The sequence below is a fragment of the Somniosus microcephalus genome, chromosome 8 (genome assembly GCF_052327205.1).
Source record: "Somniosus microcephalus isolate GS21.2 chromosome 8, FLI_Smic_1.0, whole genome shotgun sequence".
Lineage (NCBI taxonomy): Eukaryota > Metazoa > Chordata > Chondrichthyes > Squaliformes > Somniosidae > Somniosus > Somniosus microcephalus.
This window is the reverse complement of record NC_140994.1, coordinates 7,388,847-7,413,337: the sequence shown is the minus strand read 5'-3', so window position 1 is coordinate 7,413,337 and position 24,491 is coordinate 7,388,847. Positions and strand designations below refer to the sequence as shown.

Genomic DNA, 24,491 nt, shown 5'->3' with positions numbered 1-24,491 from the left:
GCAAAGTCTCAAGAGAGTGAAAAATGGACTGGCGGGCATAGCTGGTTTGATCGCTGTTCGCTCACTTCCAAGAGCCGTGTTCGAATCAAATCCAGACTGACAGGATTAAATCTCTCTCAGTCTCATCTCTCTCGCTAAAAGGGATGAAATAACCGGACAGTAATATCAAACCAGGACTCGCGGGACTTGAGAAGCACTGGTGTTACTCCAGCGCAGCCAGCTCCTGACGCACAGTTGTCAACTTGGCTCGGTAATACCACTCTCACCTGAGTCAGATGGTTGTGGGTTCATCCCAACTCCAGGAATGAGCACATAAGCTAGGCTGAGAATACAGTGCAGAACTGAGGGAGTGCCGCACTGTCGGAGGGGCAGTACTGAGGGAGCGCCGCACTGTCAGAGGGGCAGTACTGAGGGAGCGCTGCACTGTCGGAGGGGCAGTACTGAGGGAGCGCTGCACTGTCGGAGGGGCAGTACTGAGGGAGCGCTGCACTGTCGGAGGGGCAGTACTGAGGGAGCGCTGCACTGTCGGAGGGGCAGTACTGAGGGAGTGCTGCACTGTCGGAGGTACCAGACTTTAAGACGTTAAACTAAGGCCTTGTCAGCCTGTTCCGATGACTCAGGTGAGCAGTAAAGATACCATGCACTACACATAGACCCCAAATCCTCTTCATCAGAAAGATCGCCTACTTCCACCTCTAATATTTCCTATCTCTGCCTCTGCTCATCTGCTGCTGAAAGCCTCACCCAGGTTTTCATTACCTCCAGACGCGACTATTCCAATGTTTTCCTGGTTGGCCTCCCACCTTCCACCCTCCAGGAACTTCAGCTCATCCAAAACTCTGCTGCCTGTATCCTAACTCGCACCAAGTCCTGTTCACCCATCACCACCTGTGCTCGCTGATCTACAATGACTCCCGGTCTACCAACACCTTGATTTTAAAATTCTCAGCCTTGTGTTCAAATCCCTCCATGGCCTCGACCCTCCCCATCACCTCCTCCAGCCCTACAACCCTCAGAGGACTCCAACTCTGGCCTCTTGTGCATACCCCACTTCCTTTACCCCATCACTGGCGGCCGTGCCTTCAGCCATCTAAGCCCCAAAGCTCTGGAATTCCTGCCCCAATCCTCTTCGCCTCTCCCCTCCTTTAAGAAGCTCCTTAAATACTACCTCTTTGACCAAGCTCTCCTAATGTCTCCTTCTTTGGCTCGGTGCCAATCTTTGTCTGATTGTGTTCCTGTGAAGTGCCTTGGGGGCGTTTTACGACGGTAAAGATGCTGTATTAATGCACGTTGTTGTTGAGCAAGGTCTTGTCCACGTGTCCTGGCCAACATTCCTCCCTCAACCAACACGACTAAAAACAGATGAACTAATCACTCATCTCATTTCTTTGGGTGGGACCATGTTGTGGGAAAAATGCCTGCTACATCAGTCTAGAACGGTCACTGCACTTCAAAAGTAACTGAGTGCACGTGAAGTGCTTGGAGACGTTTCAGAGAGGTGCGATAAGGCGCTACAGAAATGCAAGTCTTTCTTTCTCACACAATCATCAATACTGGCAGATGTAAACTCATCGACCGTAATGGAGAAGCATTTCTCGTCGGTCTCCTGATCTGCCATCAGTGCTGTGACTGCCCCTCTTGTCTTTGTGAATACTCTGAGCCAATTCACCTAATCAGCGTGCATGCGTTAAGAACGTTATTACGCTTTATACGTGCAGTGCAATAGAAAGTCTGCAAGAGTACAAGGGAACAGTGCACGAGCAAAACAGCGGGCATTCACGGGCAACGTCCACTGCCGTGACTTCTCCTTCTCCAGCACAAGCTCTCATCCTTCCATGCACCATCTCCCATCCCTCCGCAAAACAGCACGGCCAAGCTCGGGAATGCTTTGTGTAGGAGAAAGGCTATTTGCAAAGTTAACTGGTACAACACTCCTGGCACGTCAAGATCCCGGTTCAAATCTGTAAAAAGGCAAACTCAGGAATTTCTTCTTCACACATTTGAGTGGTGACCGTATGGAAAGGAGTCCAGGTAGAGCAATGGAGGCAAAGACCTCAGAATCATTTTAATAACAGCGGAATATCACAATGGGGTCAGGTGGTGACTGTGGGCTCTTTCCAGACAGAGCAGCTAGGATGAGTCAGCTGTGGCTTAGTGGGCAGCACTCTCGCCTCGGAGTCAGAAGGTTGTGGGTTCGAGTATCCACTCCAGAGACTGCGCTCTCAGGTGGACGTAAAAGATCCCACGGCACTATTTCAAAGTAGAGCAAAGGAGTTCTCCCCGGTGTCCTGGAGCCAATATTTATCCCTCAACCAACATCACTAAAAGAGATTACCTGGTCATTATCACATTGCTGTTTGTGGGAGCTTGCTGTGCACAAATTACAACAGGGACTACACTTCAAAAGTACTTAATTGGCTGTAAAGCACTTCGGGATGTCCCGAGGTCATGAAAGGCGCTATAGAAATGCAAGTCTTTTTTTATGGGTCGAATGGCCTTCCATATCTGGATCTACCTGCCGAACCATCAGTGAAGCCACAATAGAGGACAGGACCAGCAGTGGGAATCCCAGCTGGTGTCAAAAGCCATTTGCCAAGCATCTTTGGATGAAAATAAAAGAGTTAAAAGATTTGTTAAGGGTTAGAATCGGAGCTGCACGAGCACTCGGAGCAAATGGGTCCCAGCTTCGATCCGTGATCAGTGCTGCTTTCAGCTCGACTCAAAGTACTGCAATTTGCCTCAGAATCGCTGGGTTCAAAACAGTGAGGAGAAACGAAAGAATATTCATTTCTATAGCGCCTTTCACAATCTCAGGATGTCCCAAAGCGCTTTACAGCCAATGAAGTACTTTTGAAGTGTAGTCACTGTTGTAATGTAGGAAATGACCAGATAATCATTTTTATTTTACTGATGTTGACTGAGGGATAAACCAGGACACCGGGGAGAACTCCCCTGCTCTACTTCGAAATAGTGCCGTGAGATCTTTTACGTCCATCTGCGAGGGCAGACGGGGCCACGGTTTAACGTCTCATCTGAAAGACAGCACCTCTGACAGTGCAGCACTCCCTCAGTACAGCACTGCACTGGGAGTGTCAGCCTGGATTTTGTGCTCAAGTCTCTGGAGTGGGACTTGAACCCACAACATCCTGACTCAGAAACGAGCGTGCTGCCCACTGAGCTTGGCCGACACTGAGGAAGCATCATTGACCAGGGTTCCCACTCCCCAGGAATAAGCAGCGACCGTAGAAATTGACCGAAGGTCGATGTGAAGTGAGGATAGGATCTTCCATGATGCACTACATGGGTGAGTAGAAACAGAAAAAATGGGAGCAGGAGTAGGCCATTCGGCCCTTCGAGCCTGCTCCACCATTCAATATGATCATGGCTGATCCTCTATCTCAATACCATATTCCTGCTCTCTCCCCAGACCCCTTGATGCCTTTTGTGTCTAGAAATCTATCTATCTCCTTCTTAAATATATTCAGTGACTTGGCCTCCACAGCCTTCTGTGGTAGAGAATTCCACAGGTTCACCACCCTCCGAGTGAAGAAATTTCTCCTCATCTCAGTCCTAAATGTCCTACCCCGTATCCTAAGACTGCGACCCCTCGTTCTAGACCCCCCCAGCCAGGGGAAACATCCTCCCTGCATCCAGTCTGTCTAGCCCTGTCAGAATGTTATACGTTTCAATGAGATCCCCTCTGCCGATAGTCACAGTCCAGGCTCCTACATGAGGTATGGCCACTTGGGAGGAGATACAGACAGTATACCTGCAGTCCAAGCAGAAGCTCCAACTGTGTCTTCAGGACAGAAAAGGGGAGATTGAAAAGAAAAATATACAGCGTTACATCTTTTGTAACCGGAGACCCTCCAACGCATCCAAACCCAATATAAAACACCTATTTAGGTCAAAGTGCAGAGGTCAGCAAGCAGGTCACTTATTTTAAGCAGTTACCATTTGCTGTTGTGCAGAAACAAATGTGAGACACATATGTTCACCAGCAATAGAGCATCAGCACACACACAGCAGACTGTAAATCAAGCCCTGCCTTTGGACTAGAGCAGGAGCCCCACGCCCTCGAAGGACAAACTACCTCGCCGTCACATTTCACACATCTCACTGCTGTTCTGCCTCCCTGTCCTTTATAAATCTTTACATTTTCTAGCCCCATCAGATGCTCCTATTCGTCCCTCAGCACCCCCAGCAAATTTTCACAGATTTCATAAAGTCACTCTCAGAATAGCGCAGAGAATTTCCTCGCTGTCGACGACCCACTCAAGTGAGAGTTGACGTTTGACCCGGTCGCGTGCTGTCGAGAGTCCGTTGAGGACTTACTCAAAATCCGGCCCGACTGCTCACTCATCCCATCGCATCGCATGGTCAACTGAGACTGTTATTATTGTTGAAGTTTGATACTTGGTCTTAAAAGAAAAGACTTGCATTTCTATAGCGCCTTTCATGACCTCAGGATGTCCCAAAGTGCTCACAGCCAATGAAGTACTTTTGAAGTGTAGTCACTGTTGTAATGTACAAAACGCGGCAGCCAATTTGCACACAGCAAGCTCCCACAAACAGCAATGTGATAATGACCAGATAATCTGTTTTTGTGATGTTGGTTGAGGGATCAATATTGGCCAGGACACCGGGGAGAACTCCCCATGCTCTTCTTCAAAATAGTGTCACGGGATCTTTTACGTCCACCTGAGAGAGCAGACGGGGCCTCGGTTTAACGTCTCATCCAAAAGTTGTCACCTCCGACAGTGTAGCACTCCCTCAGTACTGCACTGGAGTGTCAACCAGGATTACGTGCTCAAGTCTCTGGAGTGGGACTTGAACCCACGACCTTCTCCCTTCAGGTCAACCTGCTTCAGACACTGTCACTATCCTAAGATGAGAGAGCTAGCTGGTAACCTGCTCCTACCCCCCCGCCCCGCCCTCCCCACGGGTTCTGGAACCAGCTACTTCGGAGTTGTATACAATAGTCATGGAAATAATTAGCCCAGAATTTCTCTGCTGCAGCACAAATGTAACAGCTTAACCGAGCTAAGCACCACATCACGAAGGGCGATTGGGGCAAAAAACTGCTCCTCACCACTTCAACGTACGGTGCACCTCTAGAACGCTGTACTGTCTGAAACTACATTCAAGCACAAAAGGTCACTAAGTTGTATCTTAAAGCTCTCTCTTGCAACTTGCTGTCCCATGTGACAATCACCAGCAAGTTGCAGTTGTGCAGGTTCTTTCACAGAGGGGAAAAGGAACCTTTGAGAGAGAGAGAGAGAGAGAGAGAGAACGCCAGGACAAAGAGAATGTTAACAGCAGGCAGAAAAGCAGCAGGACGGAGAGGTTTAGTGAGGGAGTCCCTGAGAGCAGAGCTGAGACAGCTGAAGGCTGCCACTGATAGCAGAGTGAAGGGAGGATGAGATACAAAGGCCAGTGTCCAAGAATCAGAAGGCACAAGAATGGGTGTCATGTGGGAGAAGGTTGCAAAGAGCCGGGAGGAGGGGGGTCGGGTGGTGCGAGGCCAGGAAGGGATTTGCAGTAGACAACGATGATTTTAAATTCGATGCTGTGGAGGGCGGGGAGCCAGGGTAGGTCGGTGAGGATGTGGGGGACGGAGGAATGAGGCTTTGTGCGTGTCGGGGTGCAGATTCTGGGAGGAGTTAGTTTGTGGCTGATGAAGTCAAGAAACTGGCAGAGGGTGTGGAGAAAAGGAGAAGCGAGAGCGAGCGAGAAGGGGGAGAGAGCGAGCGAGAAGGGGGAGAGCGAGAGCGAGGAGGGGGAGAGCGAGAGCGAGGAGGGGGAGAGCGAGAGCGAGGAGGGGGAGAGCGAGAGCGAGGAGGGGGAGAGCGAGAGCGAGGAGGGGGAGAGCGAGAGCGAGGAGGGGGAGAGCGAGAGCGAGGAGGGGGAGAGAGAGAGCGAGGAGGGGGGGGAGAGAGAGCGAGGAGGGGGGGAGAGAGAGCGAGAAGGGGGGGAGAGAGAGCGAGAAGGGGGGGAGAGAGAGCGAGAAGGGGGGGAGAGAGAGCGAGAAGGGGGGGAGAGAGAGCGAGAAGGGGGGGAGAGAGAGCGAGAAGGGGGGGAGAGAGAGAAAGGAAAAGAAAGATAGAAAGACTTGCATTTCTCCAGCGCTTTTCACGACCTCAGGGCGTCCCAAAGCACTTCACAGCCAATGAAGTACTTTTGAAGTGTAGTCACTGTTGTAATGTCGGAAATCAAGTCAGAGGCATGGATAAGGGCTGTGGCAGTGCTGGGGGCACAGCGGAGGAAGGAATGGTTCGCAAACCTTTGTGGGAGAGTCTGGGCAGGCTTGGGCAAAGAGGCCTTGAAAAGCAGGGCAAGAAGCAGCATGGTGTTGGGTGGGAGATCAGAGAGTGGGACCGAGAGAGTTGAAGGCTCTGGAGCTGGGCAATATTACTGAAGGTTAAAGTAAGCAGTCTTGGTGATGAATAGCACATGGAGTTTGAATCTCATCTCAAAGTCAAACAAGGTGCCAAATCAGCAGAATATCTGGGTCAGCCCAATCGAACAGTCAGGGAGCAGGAATGTTAAAGGTTCTCCACTTCCACCTTTAGTAGCAAAACCTTCAGCCCAAAGCCTTAACCTCGCCGCCTCCCCCCCACCTTTAAAACCCTGCTCAAAACACATCTCCTTGAAGAAGCTTTTGATCACCTCTCCTAACCTCACAAAGACGCAGCACCTGCGCTCTGCGGTGTTTAACTGGACCATAAAAGACCAGGGTTTCATTTCCCGAGCAGTCTTGCGTTAGTAGAAGCCAGCCAGGGTGGTGGCAGGGATGCCCCAGCAGTCTTTGAGTATATTCAAGGCCGAGATCGATAGATTTTTGGGCTCTAGGGGAATCGAGGGAAATGGGGATCGGGCGGGAAGGTGGAGTTGAGGTCGAAGATCAGCCATGATCTTATTGAATGGCGGAGCAGGCTCGAGGGGCCGTATGGCCGACTCCTGCTCCTAATTCTTATGTCACAGTTGCCCTCAGTATCGCTGGGCTAGGAGGGGAAAAATTAGTCAACGCTCCTGCTCGCAGTCCCGTGACATCTGCGGGAATGTGGACACAAGCGTGCGGGGAAATCGGGCAAAGCTGGGAGCGGGCTAGGCACCTCTGGGTTAAATAGCCTCGAGCCATCTCTGCTCAGAAATGAAGAACTGGCAACTGGGCAAGGTACCAGGGGATGGGCAGTACCCACGAACGTTCCCCCCCCCCCCCCGCCTCCCCCAACAAGAGCTAGTTCCTGCAGCAGGAGGGGTGAAAGCTGGAGGGTGAAAAAGTGCAGCCCTTATTGTCAAAACCGCAACATCCAAAATGCTGATCATAATGTACACTTATCTTTTATAAGATAACTTTTTAAAAAAAAAAGATGTTTAAGGTGATTAAAGAATTTGACAGGGTTGATAGAGAGAAACTATTTCCTCTGGTGGGGGGAGTCCAGAACAAGGGGGCAGAACCTTCAAATTAGAGCCAGGCCGTTCAGGGGTGATGTCAGGAAGCACTTCTTCACACAAAGGGTGGTGGAAATCGGGAACTCTCCCAAAAAAAGCTGCTGAGGCTGGGGGTCAATTGAAAATTTCAAAACTGAGATTGATAGGTTTTTGTTATACAAGGGTATTAAGGGTTACAGAACCAAGGCGGGTAAATGGAGTTAAGATACAGATCAGCCATGATCCAACTGAATGGCAGAAGGGGCTCGAGGGCTGAATGGTCTCCTCCTGTTCCTATCTCACTCCTCCCTCCACTCCTACTTTAAGACACAGGTGCTGGCTGGTGCCGGGTACAGTTCCCTGGGTCAGCCTCGTGTCCAAGTAACCATTCTTTATAACGGGCACGCCTGGCTAGCGGGCTACTCGACTGCATGGGGCCTCGCAGTCCAGCTGATCCTGCCCTCACCCAACATCCATACATTTCAATCAGGAGCAGAAACTTCTGGCTGATTCTTTGCCCCCTCGCTACCCCAGGGATGCGGAGGGCAGCTGTAGTGCAGTACCCCACTTAAAATAAGCTTAAGAATGGGTGAGCCTCACCTTCGGGGAGGGAAATTAACGTGACCAAGCTCCAGAGACGTTAAGCGCCGCGACGACAGCTCGGTCTAGGGCGGCGTGGAGTAGCGCGCCATTTAAATAATCCTCCAATCACCTAGATAAACAACAGCAACTATAGTTTTAGATCTTAATTTAAACGTTTATCATCATGCGGGCCGCGGAGGTAGGAAAAGGGTCTTTTTCTTGGGGTGGGGGGCGTTCCTGCACTTAAATGACATTAGCTGGGATTTGACAATATTGCAACATACACCTCGCAACACAATAAAACAGTTCAATGATTCTCACCTCCACTACCCCCCCACCCACCCACACCACCAACCACCCCCCCCCCCCCTCCATTTCTCCTTCGAGCCACATTCCCATAAGCTTTTGTTTCAAGCCATTGTTCCTTGAGGCCACTTAAAAATGATTCAGGCTGTAAATAAGCATCTCACGTAGCTGTTAACACACGTTACAGTGGCCGCTTCGCACACAGATCTGCCCCAGCGCTCCATTTTCCCATCCCCTTGCTATAGCCTCAGGCCGTTCTCCTTTCTTTCGCTCGCCCTCCATCTGCCCCAAGCCCTCTATATCTTTTGACGCTTTTTTTTTAGTGTGATTGCATTCCTAGACATCTGACTTAAAGTCACCTATTCCACGTCTATGCTCTTGTGATCATCAAAGCCAGACGAGAAAATAATTTGCTTTCTCAGGCTCTGTTGATTCAGGTTGGGGAAGGGGGACAGAAAGAGGGCTTGTTGGTTGAAAGGCAAAGCGATTTTGTGAATTAACAACTGATTCCTTCTCAAAGATCTTTGGTCTCCAAACTTTCTCTCCTTTATACCTTCTTCTCTGAGATGGTGGAGCAGTTTCCTCGGGCACTGGCAACACACTCCACACCCCCACCCCACCCCAGGATCTCACTCTAATAATAATAATAATCATAATCAACTTTATTGTCATTGGTAGTGCACAAGTGCAGTACAACGAAATGTAGGCTTGCGGCTCCCGAGAGTGTACGTTTAGATTAAGACATTTAAACATTCAACATTCATTTGGCTTGTAGTATATTAACATAAACATAACCATAATAAAGTGCATTGGCAGATGTGCAGGCTTTAGAGTTTATTTGTGGAATTCAGTAGGATGACAGCCCTGGGAAAGAAGCTGTTCCTAAATCTGGTCGTACGGGTGCGAATGCATCTGTAGCGTCTCCCAGATGGCAGGAGGGCGAACAGACTGTGGCTGGGGTGGGTAGGGTCTTTGATGATGGTCCGTGACCTCCGTAAACAGCGTTTCTGGTATATGTGCTCTATGGTCGGTAGCCAGAAGTGTGAGGCCACATAGTTGAGTATCAGGCTATTCGACTGTGAAAACCATCACAGCTGAGCCCAATTCTTTCCGTGCCCAACACAAACTGCTTTCCAGCAGGGGTCATTCATTGAACAGCTAGCAGGAGCAAGGACCCTGGCTGAATTTCCCCTCCTCAGCCACAGGGGTGGGTACAGAGCGGATTTACTAGAATGGTACCAGGGATGAGGGACTTCAGTTATGTGGAGAGACTGGGGTTGTTCTCCTTGGAGCAGAGAAAGTTAAGTGGAGATTTAAAAGAGGTGTTCAAAATTAGGAGGGGTTTTGATAGAGTAAATAAGGAGAAACTGTTTCCAGTGGCAGGAGGGTCGGTGACCAGAGGACACAGAGTGAAGGGAATTGGCAAAAGAACCAGAGGGGAGATGAGGAAACATTCTTTTTGGCAGCGAGTTATTGTGATCTGGAATGCGGTGCCTGAAAGGGCGGTGGGAGCAGATTCAATAATAACTTTCAAGAGGGAATTGGATAAATACTTGGAGGAAAAGTTTGCAGAGCTATGGGGAAACAACGGGGGAGTGGGACTAATTGGAGAGCTCGTTCAAAGAGCCGGCACAGGCACGAGGGGCCGAATGGCCTCCTTCTGTTCTGCTCTGCAAGATTCTAGGAGTGTTGAAACCAACTGCAGCACAATCTATCAGCTAACTCAGCACAAATCAGGTACTGAAACCAGGACTTTCTCACTCTGTAGGGCTCAGCACTGAATCATATGCTGCAGTAACCTATACACCATCAGGATAACTGATACCTCACCCTGAGTCAGATTCCCACTTCACATACAAGATCCAGTACCATGCAGGTGGGCGCTGCATTAGCCCAAGCTAAATGTAACCTTCTTGAGGACTAACAACTTACATTTATATAGCACAGTCAACATAGCAAAAACATCTCAAGGCGCTTCACAAGAGCGATATCAATAAAAACATTTTTGACGAGTCACATAAGGAGATATTAGGACAGGTGTCAAAGAGGTAGTTTTAAGGAGCATCTTAAAGGAGGAAACAGAGGTAGTGAGGCGGAGAGGTTTAGGGAGGGAATTCCAGAGCTTAGGGCCCAGGCAGCTGAAGGCACGGCCGCCAATGGTAGAGCGATTAAAATCGAAGATGAGCAAGAGGCCAGAATTGGAGGAGCGCAGAGATCTCGAAGGGTTGTGGGGCTGGAGGAAGTTACAGAGAGAGGGAAGGGCGAGGCCATTGAGGGATTTGAAACCAAGGATGAGGATTTTAAAATTGACAGTGGAAACATCAAACACGTGTCAATTGTAGTCCGAATGCTGCACGGTATGGCAGGCACTTCAACTGGATGCTGATGATTTGAACAGACATAGCAGCATAAAGCTGAATTGGTCCTGGAATCAAAAACATTTCCCCCCCCATACAGGAGCTTCAGAAACTTTCAATACTTGGGAAGCTTTAAAACTTCTCTGAAGTCAAAACAGTTTGATTTCACTAGCACCGCAAAGCACCAGAGTCTGATGCCACACATGGGACCCTTGAATTTTCTGACTGATGTCGCTTTCACGCTGGAGGTAATCTATCCATTTCAAATGGGTAATTACCACAAATATTAAAATAACCCTGATGGGAAATCCCCCAAAGAGATGAGCGTGTTCTGCTGATACTCTACAGGACGGTGATCAGGAATGAAACCCATCTGATCTGTCTGCTCTAGAGCCCAGAGGTGCTGAGGGTAACTATAGCGACCAAAGGCTTGTCCAAGCCGAGAGCAGCTAAATCAGCACCAACTCGGAATCCAAGTCGAGGACCCTCGTACTCCACATGGCTCAGTTCCACAAGTGTCAGCTGTGGCTCAGTGGGCAGCACTCCTGCCTCCGAGTCAGAAGGTTGTGGGTTCCAGTCCCATTCCAGAGACTTTTTTTTTATTCGTTCATGGAATGTGGGCGTCGCTGGCAAGGCCAGCATTTATTGCCCATCCCTAGTTTCCCCTTGAGAAAAATCACACAAAAAACGAGTCTGACACTCCAGTGCAGTGCAGAGGGAGCGCTGCACTGTCGGAGGTGCCGTCTTTCGGATGAGACGTTAAACCGAGGCCCTGTCTGCTCTCTCAGGAAGACATAAAAGATCCCATGGCACTATTTCGAAGAAGAGCAGGAGAGCTATCCTCGGTGTCCTAGGGCCAATATTTATCCCTCAACCAACATCACTAAAACAGATTATCTGGTCATTATCACATTGCTGTTTATGGGAGCTTGCTGTGTGCATATTTGGCTGCCGTGTTTCCTACATTACAAGTGACTACACTTCCAAAGTATTTCATTGGCTGTAAAGCGCTCTGGGACATCCGGTGGTCGTGAAAGGCGCTGTAGAAATGCAAGTCTTTTTTTTCCCCCCACGGAGACAGCACCGTTGCCAACTCAGCTGTCGGGGCAGGGCAAGATACAATGACTCCCTCAAGATAAAATAGTCTGCTGACCCTGACTGCCAAAGCCCACAGCAAAAGGGTGTGCACTCAAAGTGAGGTACCAGAGGGTGGCGGTAGCACCTGTATCAAGTCACCGCTTTTATTTGGAGTAACAAAGTGCTATTTTCTGAATGTAATGCCGCATCACGTTCTAGTTACTGGAACATTGCAACCTTGCATTCAGCACCCTCCCTACTTCCAACTACACTGCCACCAAACCACAGGGGATATGCAGCACCAGTAAACCCAGCTTTATTACTTCTTTACCGGATTAACTTTACCAGATTAATTTTTAACATGCGGTATGACAGAATATGTTATGACAGCTCCTGGGGTATAATTGATGTCCCGTGTATTGTGCTCACTGCTCCTGTGGCTTTGCCACCAATGAGGTGAGGTATCAGATCAGTCCACTTCTGGGTCCCAAGCACTGCCTATCCAGCTCTCGAAGCCCAGGCAACTCAGTGCTACTTGTATTTATATCCATTACTTGCTAGTTAGATTGTTTGAATTCTGTGGTACTGCAGGTTTGGAAAGGGCTGTTCTTCCCACTGTTGCCTTACTGAAAGAAAGACTTGCATTTATACAGCGCATTTCACGACCACCGGACATTCCAAAGCGCTTTACAGCCAACGAAGTACTTTTTGAAGTGTCACTGTTGTAATGTAGGAAACACGGCAGCCAATTTGCGCACAGCAAGCTCCCACAAACAGCAATGTGATAATGACCAGATCATCTGGGTTTTTTTTTTTAAAGTGATGTTAGTTGAGGGATAAATATTGTCCAGGACACCAGGGATAACTCCCCTGCTCTTCTTCAAAATAGTGCCATGGGATCTTTTACGTCCACCTGAGAGAGCAGACAGGACCTCGGTTTAACATCTCATCTGAAAGACTATGGATTATTGGTTCCTAAATCAGAACAGAACCAAGATCTGTTAGTACCAACAATCTGAGATATACGCAAATTAATGGGAACATGGATTTAAACTTTATGTGCAGCCCTCCAAGTCTCCATGGTACAAACCCAAGTGGTCCATGAAGACAAAAAGCTTGGACATCCTTACAGTAGCAAGCTGAAACTCCAATCCATCAGCAGCTTTTAACTTAAACTTCATGTCTTGTTTCAGAGCAGTATAATCTCTCTGTGCTGCTCTCCCATTTTAAATCTTGAGAATTGGGCGACAGTCTCTGTGAGCTCACTGGGTTCTGCAGTTAAGAAAAGAGTCTGCACTTGTATAGCATCTTATCACGTTTCTGAGAAACACTCCATGGACAATGAATCACTCTGAAGTACAGTCACTGTTTCAACAGCCAATTTGGACACAGCAAGATCCCACAAACAGCAATGAGATGAATGACCCAATTAATCTGGGGTTTTTTTGGTGCTCAGACAACAACCAGCTCTTCTTCAAATGGGATCTTTTACATCCACCCAATCAAAAACATGGGACCTTGGTTTAATACCTCGCCCGAAAGACGGCACTTCTGACCATGCTGCACTCCCCCAGTGTCAACCTAGATTGTGTGCTCATGTATTGGGAGTTGAACCCACAACCATATAACTCAGAGGCAAGAGTGCTACCAAATGTGCCAATCTGACACAAAATAATAAGACAAGGAAGAAAGTGAGAGAAAATAAATAAATTCTATTTTAAAATCAGACTTCTGGTGACTGGTTTGAATTTTAGAAACTAAACTATCGCCATTGGGGTAATGTTAAATGTGAGAATTACAAACAAAACGAGCGGAAATGATCGCAAGCTGATTTAAGCCAGGGAGCTCGGATTATTAAATACAATGGGCAGGATCGTGCTCCAAAAATATCAACGTGTTAACGGCGCACGCCACTATTAATGCACAACTCGGCCAGCATGTTCAGGTGGTGAAGAGATAGGCCGTTGAGTTGCGAATCTCCAGAGCTTGCTGGTCGACTTACACCGCTCCGCCGTTTGCTTTGCACATCTCGCCCTTAGCCTCCCCGTTATTTTTAAGAACTTGCTGGATTTGTGTGTGAATTGCCCATTAACCTTGCCACAGAATGTCAAGTCTGGTCATGAACAGAGCAGGTACCTTCTTAACCACGTGGTAATTGTTAACGCAATGCCAATCAACCTTTCCATCCCAGAATGGGAACAATTTAAACGGTGTGGAGTCTCAAGTCAGCTCGCACTTCCAGCAAGTTAAGGTGCAAAGCACTTGTGATTTGAGGGGTGCAGAGAGGAAAGTCTAACTAGCCGGGCATGGGATGAGATGCCCGGTCCAGCAAGATCTGGACCAAGGGGCCATTTCCTGCCAGTGAGTCTCACTCCAAATAAGCAAGGCATGGTGAGTGGCACAGAAAGGTCATAACACCTTCCAGAGAGACCAGATTTAGTTATTCTAAATTTAAAAATATAATGTTTAAAAGAGGCAAAGTTGTTTTAATACTAACCAGGAATGCTTGTTTTCCAGGAAAACGCATTCATCAGTTTGTCAGCACCCGCCCGCCTCACTGCTTATTCAAGCTGGAGTGTCACTGTCGCCTTTCCTTGAATTTTGTTTTTTAAATTTCAAAGTCCATTAATTTTGCATTGCCTTTCTCGACACTACAACTGCAGCTTTTTTTTGGGTGCTTTCTAAAACCGCCCGCACCGCGAATATTCCAACCAGAAACTAAAAACTGATCTCGCGAACGGCCTTTCTCCGCCTCAAAACTTATATTAACGAAAAAAATAAAAAATGATTTAAAATAAACTTTACTGTGAATAAGTGACATCAACATCGTTTTTAAAAGGAAAACAAGCGATTTGACTGGAGCTCGGGAAGCAGCCGATTTTTTTTTACACATGCACAATTGCGGGGTCAGTCGGTGAAATTAAACTTAAAAGGCGGAGATTTTTTTAAAATATTGTTATAGTTATGGGGCAAGTGAAAGATTTTATGAGGAAAGTGAAGGGTTTTCTGTTGGTTTAGTCGGTTGAAGCTGACGGGCGACGGCCGGTAACCATGGTGATTAGTAGTATGGTCGGGAGGAGCCCAGGGCTGAGGTAGGCCGCACCTCCATTCCTTGCTCTGGGAGGGAAAATAAGGTTGAATTGTTTTTTGAAAAAATGTTTCCTTACGTGTCTCTGCCGAGCCTGGTGATGCCGGTGTTGAGGGAGGCTTTGGCTATCCTCCTCCAGAGGGTGTTCCTGCTGATGAGGAAGTGAAATTTCCTGCAGACCTGGGCCAACCTGCCCAGGGCCTGGGTGTCAGAGTAAGAGAAGAGAAGCAGGAGGATGTCTTCAGGCAGCTGGGGCAGGAGCAGCCCCAACATCATCCTCACCCCCTCACAGCCCAGTGTGAAACCAGAACGGGCAAGAAAGCAAAATGAAACAATCCCCCTCCTTCTGCACTTACTCCCATTTTCTCCCTTCTTTCCTTTCACAGCCAAACTCCACCACAAGCCATTTGCAATGAGGCACGCTTGTGTCACATGTGTAAACAGGGTTTGAACTTCCTCATGTCATGTAGGCAATTGTGTGCTGTTGCAGTTAAAAATACTCCTCTGGGAATTATATAATTATTCCTTTTTCTGGGTTTGCAGAGAGCATTTATAAAAAAAAAAGAAAGGCTTGCATTTATATAGTGGCTAAACCACATCTCTCGGAATCATCCCAAAACACTTTATGTTCAATTAATGTTAAAATGGTATGCCTTTATTTTCACTTTTTTTGGTATTATTCTATAAATCTTCATTCACCCAGTTAAATATATTTTATATTTTTGCAAATTAGAAAATTAGATGCATTTTAAAGAACACACAATTTGTATCTTTATTCAGCCTCGAGACACTTAAAAAAAAATATATATAATATATATAATTTTTTGCCCTTCTCCTCTAAGCAATAAAAAGTGCCTTTGGGTGGGACAAGAGCGTGAGAGAAAATGTAGCAGCATTTTCAAAATTAAATTAGAGGAAACATTTACTTTTCTTAAAAAGTATATTTTTATATCTTCACATTTCCTGAAGATACTGTTTCTATATAAAATACATATACAGTAGATCATTATTTATGGATTCATACACTTTTCTCAACAGTTTTCTGTCTCCTCCCTCTGCTGGGAGAGTCTTTAATGGGGTATGATTGCAGGGGTGCCTTGCCCAACTGGCTGTTCATCCTATGTGAGCATAGATAGTGTGTCCTCTAATAGTAGCATTTTACCACAACTATTACTACTATTATTACTACTGCTATTATTACAACCTGCATTTATATTGCACCTTTAACATCGAAAAGCGTTCCAAGGCGTTTCACAAAGGTCAAATTTTAAAAAAAATGCCGAACCAAAGAAGGAGATTTTCGGAGGGGTGACTAAAAGCTTGGTTGAAGAGGTGGGCTTTAAAGAGGGTGTTAAAGGAGGCAAGGGAGGTGAAGGTTTAGAAATAGAATGCCAGAGTGTTTTTTCCCCCCACCCTTTTTCATCTACCACTGAAGGTGTAACCACCAATGGTGGGGGAGAAAGAAAGACTTGCATTCATATAGCGCCTTTCACAACCTCAGAACGTCCCAAAGCGCTTTACAGCCAATGAAGTACTTCTGAAGTGTAGTCACTTTTGTAATGTAGGAAATGCGTTAGCCAATTGTGCACAGCAAGCTCCCACAAACAGCAATGTGATCATGACCAGATAATCTGGAGAGCAATGATTAGTAACATCCTAGGCATGACTCTGTCAGTCTCTTTCTATAAGTGTTTCCCCTTTCCCCTGTGAAGAACTGTCTAGCCTACACTTAGTAGCTTCCTGTGAATTAGGAAATCAACAATATGAAAGAAAGTACAAATGGGCATTTAAATGTCCCAAAGAGCTATAGCGGCAATGCATTACTTTGGAGGTGCATTCACTGTTGTTATGTAAGCAAATGCACTATTGTTGCACACAATAATGAGATAAATGACCAGGTTTGGTGGTGTTGGTTGAGAGATAAATGTTGGCTAGAGCACTTCCCCTCCTCTGCTCTTCTTGAAACAAGATCTTTTACATCGAGTCTACAGCATAGAAACAGGCTATTCAGCCAAACTGGTCTATGCCGGCGTTTATGCTCCACACAAGCCTCCTCCCACCCTTCTTCATCTAACCCTACCAGCATACCCTTCTATTCCTTTCTCCCTGATGAAAGAAGGAGATATATCTATCTGAACAGTTAAGACCTCAGCTTAATATCACCTCCAACAGCATAGCACTCCCTCAGTACTGCACAGAAGAGTCGTCTAGAGTATGTGCTAAAGGCCTGGAGAGGGGTTTGAACTCACAACCTTTAGTGACTCAAAGGCAAGCGTGCTACCTTTCTCACCTCCTTCTCTGAGATACGTGCCGGACCAGAAAAAGGCTGCACTGTAGTTCAAACGTGGATGGAATAGCAACCAAAAACCTTTGTTATTCCAGGGATTAAGCAACATAGCAGCATCAGTACAACATGCTTTGACTCTCACTGGGTCTACTGTCTAAGGAACTCTGTGGTGAGGACTGACCAGTTCTGGAGCAAGGATGCAGTTGACTGGGAGGAACACCTTCTGTGGCCTTATAACATGTCCACCCTCAAGTCCTCAGCAGTTCTGAGCAAATGCTGATCAACAGCAGACTTCCACAACGGAACAGTGGAACTTGGGTGAGCAGCCTGTCCCTGATGTCAGAAATCTCTAGTTGCATATTTGACGCTTCACTTGAAAGTAGTGATTCTTCAATGACAACACAGCTTGTGTTATAGTTGATGGCTCATCTTCTGACTTTTTAAAAAATATTAAACTCAGGGCTTCCCAGGGCACTGTCCTCTCATACAATGTCCATTCTTCATATCGGTGTCTTCCTCCACTCATTATCCAATCCAGCTGCAGAAGACTTGAAGTATTGAGTCAGGCAGCAACAGTGTTGGTGAAATGTTGGTATTCAGAGGGACCTGGTGTCCTTATACACGAATCACTGAAAGTTAACATGCAGGTACATCAAGCAATTAGGAAAGCAAATGGCATGTTGGTCTTTATTACAAGAGGATTTGAGTATAAGATTAAAGACGTCTTACTGCAATTATATAGGGCCCTGGTGAGACCACACCTGGAGTATTGTGTACAGTTTTGGTCTCCTTACTTAAGGAAGGATAGACTTGCCATAGAGGGAGTGCAACGAAGGTTCACCAGACTGGTTCCTGGGATGGGAGAATTGTCCTATGAGGAGAGATTGAGTAGACGAGGTCTATATTCTCTAGAGTTTAGAAGAATGAGAGGTGATCTCATTGAAACATACAAAATTGTTACAGGGCTTGACAGGGTAGATACAGGGAGGATGTTTCCCCTGGCTGGGGAGTCTAGAACCAGGGGTCACAGTCTCAGAATAAGGGGTTGGCCATTAAGGACTGAAATGAGGAGAAATTTCTTCACTCAGAGGGCAGTGAATCTTTGGAATTCTCTACCCCAGAGGGCTGTGGTGGCTCAGTCGTTGAGTATATTCAAGACAGAGGTCGATAGAATTTTGTATATTAAGGGAATCAAGGGAAATGGGGATAGTGCAGGAAAGTGGAGATGAGGTAGAAGATCAGCCATGATCTTATTGAATGGCGGAGCAGGCTCGAAGGGCCAAATGGCTGACTCCTGCTCCTATTTCTTATGTTCACCCATGGTTCAGTGGGTAGCACTCTCGCCTCTGGGTCAGAAGGTGGTTGTGGGTTCAAGACCCACTCCAGAGACTTGAGCTCAAAAATCTAGGCTGAAACTCCAGTGCAGTGCTGCACTGTGGAAGGTGCCGTCTTTCGGATGAGACATTAAACCGAGGACCTGTCTGCTCTCTCAGGTGGACGTAAAAAAGCCTATGGCACTATTTCAAAGAAGAGTAGTGGAGTTTTCCCCAGTATCCTGGCCAATATTTATCCCTCAATCAATGTCACTAAAAAAAAATTATCTGGTCATTATCACATTGCTGTCTGTGGGAGCTTGCTGTGTGCAAATTGGCTGCCGTGTTGCCTACATTACAACAGTGACTACACTTCAAAAAGTACCTCATTGGCTGTAAACTGCTTCGGGACGTCCGGTGGTCATGAAAGGCGCTATAGAAATGCAAGTCTTTCTTTTTGTATAGGATCAGTCAGTCGCACAGCCACAGGGCCTCGCTGTGTAGGGTCAGTCAATCGCACAGTTACAGGGTCTCTCTGTGTCGGATTGGGCAGTCACACAGTTACAGGGCTGCACTATTATGGGGTCAGTCGGACCCTCATCGACGAGGCTGCACAATCATGGGGTCAGTACATCCAACAGTGACAAGATGAAACGACTCTACAAGACGTTAATGTGTATGTGGGGGGATTCGAAGTTGAGTAATCAGCGGTACAAAGCGAAAGAATTTTGCGGTTACATCACACGGGGCAGAAAGCAATGGCTGGTAATAGGAAATAGTTTGTGTGTTTCGAAATGCAGCCTCTTAACCCAATTACAGACTTACCAGATTTATACTTCAATCGGTTCTACTGTAAAACCGTACACTCCATTTTATTTTTAAGTGCGACCAATTTAAGGATAGGTCATATGAGAAGAGATCTTTTCATGTGAATGGGGGGCTAGTTTTGCGCCTAATCCCAGGTGCTGTGTAACAGTAGACAAGTATATCTCAGCAACGTCTGTAATTTAATGTTTTACACTGTTGAATGGGGCCTGGCTATTGAACGGCTCTCTGTGTGTTCATCAGTGAAAGGATTAGATGCAAGGAATGTCGCAGAACTCACACCTCAATAAACTAAAGTGCTTCCCATTTGGGAGGGAGGGGGAAGAGAAGAAAAAGTTTGTTTTTTTAACTTTATTCCAGGCGTTCAGGATCAAAGACACCGACACCTATTACGATTGTAGCAGCACTAAAGCCATTGCTGGAAAATAGTTAACGAAATTACACGTTACTGTATCATTGAAAATGTTTTACTAAAAGGGGGTGATTTGTGGATTACACAGGACCCACTGAGGTAATTGAGTTCTTGTGAGCGACAAGGCAGAAAATAGAAAGCAGGAAATGAATGAAAGAGAGAGAGAGAAAAAAAGACATAAATGTAAAGTGCTGTGATCTGTGTTCAGGGGAACAGAAGAAGAATGTGATTGTCCTCTCGCAAACCTCTCTTGCCCACCGCCACCGCCTTCCCCATCGCCCCCCCTCCCCAACCTCCTGAAGGCACTGATTCATGATGCTTGGGATCAGGAGCGGGACGTTGGCCGATTTTTCACCTTTGTAGCCTGCGGGGCACTGAGGCCAATTGTAGCGCCGACACCCGTCACCATGAGGTCAAATAACTCGCCGTCGAACCTGGGACATTGCTGATCTTTGTGGCTGAGTACCACACCAGGAAGTGCATTTACTAGCTGAGTCCAAGATCTGTGCGCTCCTCCAATTCTGGCCTCTTGAGCATCCCCCATTTCTTTCTTGGATGAAGGGACCGAGTGCAATGTATCTAAGTTTGCTGACGATACAAAGCTAGCTGGGACAGTAAGGTGCGAGGAGGACACAAGGAGCCTGCAAAGGGATATAAACAGGTTAAGTGAGTGGGCAATAAGGTGGCAGATGGAGTATAATGTGGGGAAATGTGAGGTTATTCACTTTGGTAGGAAGAATAGAAAAACAGAATATTTTTTAAATGGTGAGAAACTTTTAAATGTTGGTGTTCAGTGAGATTTGGGTGTCCTGGCACAAGAAACACAGAGAGTTAACATGCCGGTACAGCAAGCAATTAGGAAGACAAATGGCATGTTGGCCTTTATTGCAAGGGGGTTGGAGTATAAGAGTGAGGAAGTCTTGCTCCAATTGTACAGGGCCCTGGTGAGACCCCACCTGGAGTACTGGGCACAGTTTTGGTCTCCTTATCTAAGGAAGGATATACTTGCCTTAGAGGCGGTGCAACGAAGGTTCACTAGATTGATTCCTGGGATGAGAGGGCTGTCCTATGAGGAGAGATTGTGTAGAATGGGCCGATACTCTCTGGAGTTTAGAAGAATGAGAGGTGACTGTCATTGAAACATACAAGATTCTGAGGGGGATTGACAGGGTAGATGCTGAGAGGGGGATTGACAGGGTAGATGCTGAGAGATTGTTCCCCCTCGCTGGAGAGTCTAGAACTAGGGGTCACAGTCTCAGGATAAGGGGTCGGCCTTTTAAGACTGAGATGAGGAGAAATTTCTTCACTCAGAGGGTTGTGAATCTTTGGAATTCTCTACCCCAGAGGCCTGTGGATGCTCAGTCGTTGAGTATATTCAAGGCTGAGATCGATAGGTTGTTGGACTCCAGAGGAATTAAGGGATATGGGGATGGGGCGGGAAAGTGGAGTTGAGGTCGAAGATCAGCCATGATCTTATTGCGTGGGGGAGCAGGCTCGAGGGGCCGAATGGCCGACTCCTGCTCCTAATTCTTATGTTCTTATGTTCCTTTGCCCCACCATTGGTAGCAGTACCTTCAGCTGCCTAGGCCCTAAGCACTATAATTCCCTCCCTAAACCTCTCTCTCTCTTCTCTAAGATGCTCCTTAAAACCTACCTCTAGTCACCTGTCCTAATGTCTCCTTCTTTGGCTCGGCGTCAATGTTTGTCTGATTACGCTCCTGTGAAGCGTCTTTAAGATGTTTTACGACGTTAAAGGCGATGTATAAATGCAAATTGTTGTTTGGTCATGGGGTCACACATGAGCTTGGTCGCCATCTATAACTGCATCTGGCTTGGTGAATACAACAATGGCTGGTAACTGGTCTTGTGAAGTTGAGGAATGGCTATGCTCTTCCCTGAATAAAGCCACAATTCAGCCTCCTTTTCTCTCTCTCTCTCTTCCTGCTCTGTTTGAAAAGAGAAACAAAGACTTGCATTTATATAGCGCCTTTCACGACCACCAGACGTCTCAAAGCGCTTTACAGCCAATCAAGTACTATTGAAGTGTCTTCTTCTTAGGCAGTCCCTCGGAACCGAGGATGACTTGCTTCTACATTAAAAATGAGTTCGCAGGTGACTGATGAGTCCAATGCGGGACCTACAGTCTCTGTCACAGGTGGGGCAGACGGTGGTTGAAGGGGCGGGTGGGTGGGGTGCTTGGGTTGACGTGCGCTCCTTGCGCTGCCTGCGCTTGGCTTCTGCTTGCTCCCGACGAAGAGACTCGAGGTGTTCGGCGTCTTCCCGAATGCTTCTCCTCCACTTTGTGCGGTCTTGGGCCAGGGATTCCCAGGTGTCGGTGGGGATGTTACACTTTTTCAAGGAAGCTTTGGGGGTGTCCTTGAAGCGTTTCCTCTGCCCACCTGGGGCTCTCTTGCCGTGCCGGAGCTCCGAGTAGAACGCTTGTTTTGGGAGTCTCGTATCGGGCATGCGGACAATGTGACCCATCCACCGGAGCTGATTAAGCGTGGTCAGAGCTTCATTGCTGGGGATGTTGGTCTGAGCAAGAACACTGACGTTGGTGCGCCTATCCTGCCAATGGATTTGCAGGATCTTGCGGAGGCAGCGTTGGTGGTACCTCTCCAGTGCTTTGAGGTGCCTGCTGTACATGGTCCATGTCTCTGAGGCATACAGCAGGGCAGGTATCACTGCTGCCCTGTAGACCATGAGCTTAGTGCCGGGTTTGAGGTCCTGGTCTTCAAACACTCTCTTCCTCAGGCGACCAAAGGCTGCACTGGCACACTGAAGCCATTGAAGTGTAGCCACTGTTGTAATGTGGGAAACACGGCAGCCAATTTGCACACAGCAAGCTCCCACAAACAGCAATGTGATAATGACCAGTTAATCTGTTTTTGGTATGTTGGTTGAGGGACAGATATTGGCCAGGACACCGGGGATAACTCCCCTGCTCTTCTTCGAAATAGTGCCATGAGATCTTTTACGTCCACCTGAGAGAGCAGACAGGGCCTCGGTTTAACATCTCATGCGAAAGACGGCACCTCCAACAGTGCAGCACTCCCTCAGCACTGCACTGGAGTGTCAGCCTAGCTTTATGTGCTCAAGTCCCTGGAGTGGGACTTGAACCCACAACCTTCTGACTCAGAGGCGAGGGTGCTGCCCACTGAGCCACAGCTGACACTGATTTGACTTTGCAGTTGTGTAATCCACTTGTAAAATTACAGGGACCTGTTACTATGTGGGCTCATGGAGCCCAGTCACTGGAACTTGTGTGAGCAGTTTTGTCTTCTTTATCACTTTCCCATGAATTAATCACTGTTGGACTGATTTTTGTCCGCTAAATCTCTATGGTGTAGGAAGGAACGTTCACACATTATAAATGGGTGCATTATAGATTTAACCAAGCTGTCATCGAAAATACAGACACGGACACAACAGATAGATAGGTAGGTATTTTAAGATTTTTATCCCTCCATGGACTCGCCCCTTCCTATCTCTGTAACCTCCTCCAGCCCCACAACCCACCGAGATCTCTGCGCTCCTCCAGTTCTGGCCTCTTGAGCATCATTGGTGGCCGTGCCTTCAGCTACCAAGGCCCTAAGCTCTGGAATTCTCTCCCTAAACCTCTCCCCCTCTCTACCTCTCTTTGCTCCTTTAAGACGCTCCTTAAAACCTACCTTTTTCACCAAGCTTTTGGTCACCTGTCCTAATATCTCCTTATGTGGCTCAGTGTCAAATTGTGTTTGATAATCGCTCCTGTGAAGCGCCTTGGGACGTTTTACTATGTTAAAGGCGCTATATAAATACAAGTTGTTGTTGTTGTAGATAGGTAGGTTGTTAAATAGGTAGGTAGAAAGAAAGGCAGATAGGTAGAGTCAGATATTTTGATAACTAGATACACAGAAAGGTGCATAAATATATACTTATTATCTTATTGTATATCTATCTAAATATATCATTGGTTTATCTAATTACATATCTGTTGGTATACATATAAATGCTTATAGATAGATGAGCAATTGGGCTTAGATATAAACAGATAGAAAGATATACACAAGTAGTTACACAGATGAATGGAGTGTATTTGCAACACATAGATATACAGACATGCTTATAACTAGACAAGTATTGAGTCAGGTTGATCGATATACAGAGTTCCTCAATAGGTCAGCACACCACATAGATAGAGTCATAGAGTTATGCAGCACAGAAAGAGGCCCTTCGGCCCATCGTGTCCGCGCCGGCCATCAAGCCCTGTCTATTCTAATCCCATTTTCCAGCACTTGGTCCGTAGCCTTGTATGCTATGGCGTTTCAAGTGTTCATCTAAATGCTTCTTGAATGTTGTGACGGTTCCTGCCTCTGCCACCCTTTCAGGCAGTGAGTTCCAGATTCCAACCACCTTCTGGGTGAAAAAGTTTTTCCTCAAATCCCCTCTAAACCTCCTGCCCCTTACCTTAAAACTATGCCCCCTGGTTATTGACCCCCTCAACTAAGGGGAAAAGTTCCTTTCTATCTACCCTATCTATGGCCCTCATAATTTTGTACACCTCAATCAGGCCCCCCCTCAGCCTTCTCTGCTCTAAGGAAAACAACCCCAGCCTGTCCAGTCTCTCTTCATAGCTGAAGCGCTCCAGCCCAGGTAACATCCTGGTGAATCTCCTCTGCGCCCTCTCCAATGCAATCACATCCTTCCTATAGTGTGGCAACCAGAACTGCACACAGTATTCCAGCTGTGGCTGTTGTATCCGTCAGTAGTAAGACACAAGACTGCAGGAGAATGGGACAACAGGTGTTTACTCAACGTGGCTCACTCT

General features: G+C 47.1%; 2 protein-coding genes across 4 annotated transcripts in view; one reads left to right on the top strand and one right to left on the bottom strand.

Annotated features, from left to right (window-relative positions):
• LOC147113274 (F-box/WD repeat-containing protein 4-like) overlaps nt 1-15,302 on the bottom strand; it is a 28,463-nt gene extending 13,161 nt beyond the window's left edge. Inside the window, exon 1 of the mRNA XM_085994081.1 lies at nt 14,924-15,302. Coding sequence (XP_085850207.1) covers nt 14,924-15,120 — 197 coding nt within the window. The 5' untranslated portion in view covers nt 15,121-15,302. The remainder of the gene's footprint in view (nt 1-14,923) is intronic.
• fbxw4 (F-box and WD repeat domain containing 4) overlaps nt 1-24,491 on the top strand; it is a 606,291-nt gene that overhangs the window by 51,227 nt on the left and 530,573 nt on the right. The window lies entirely within an intron of this gene.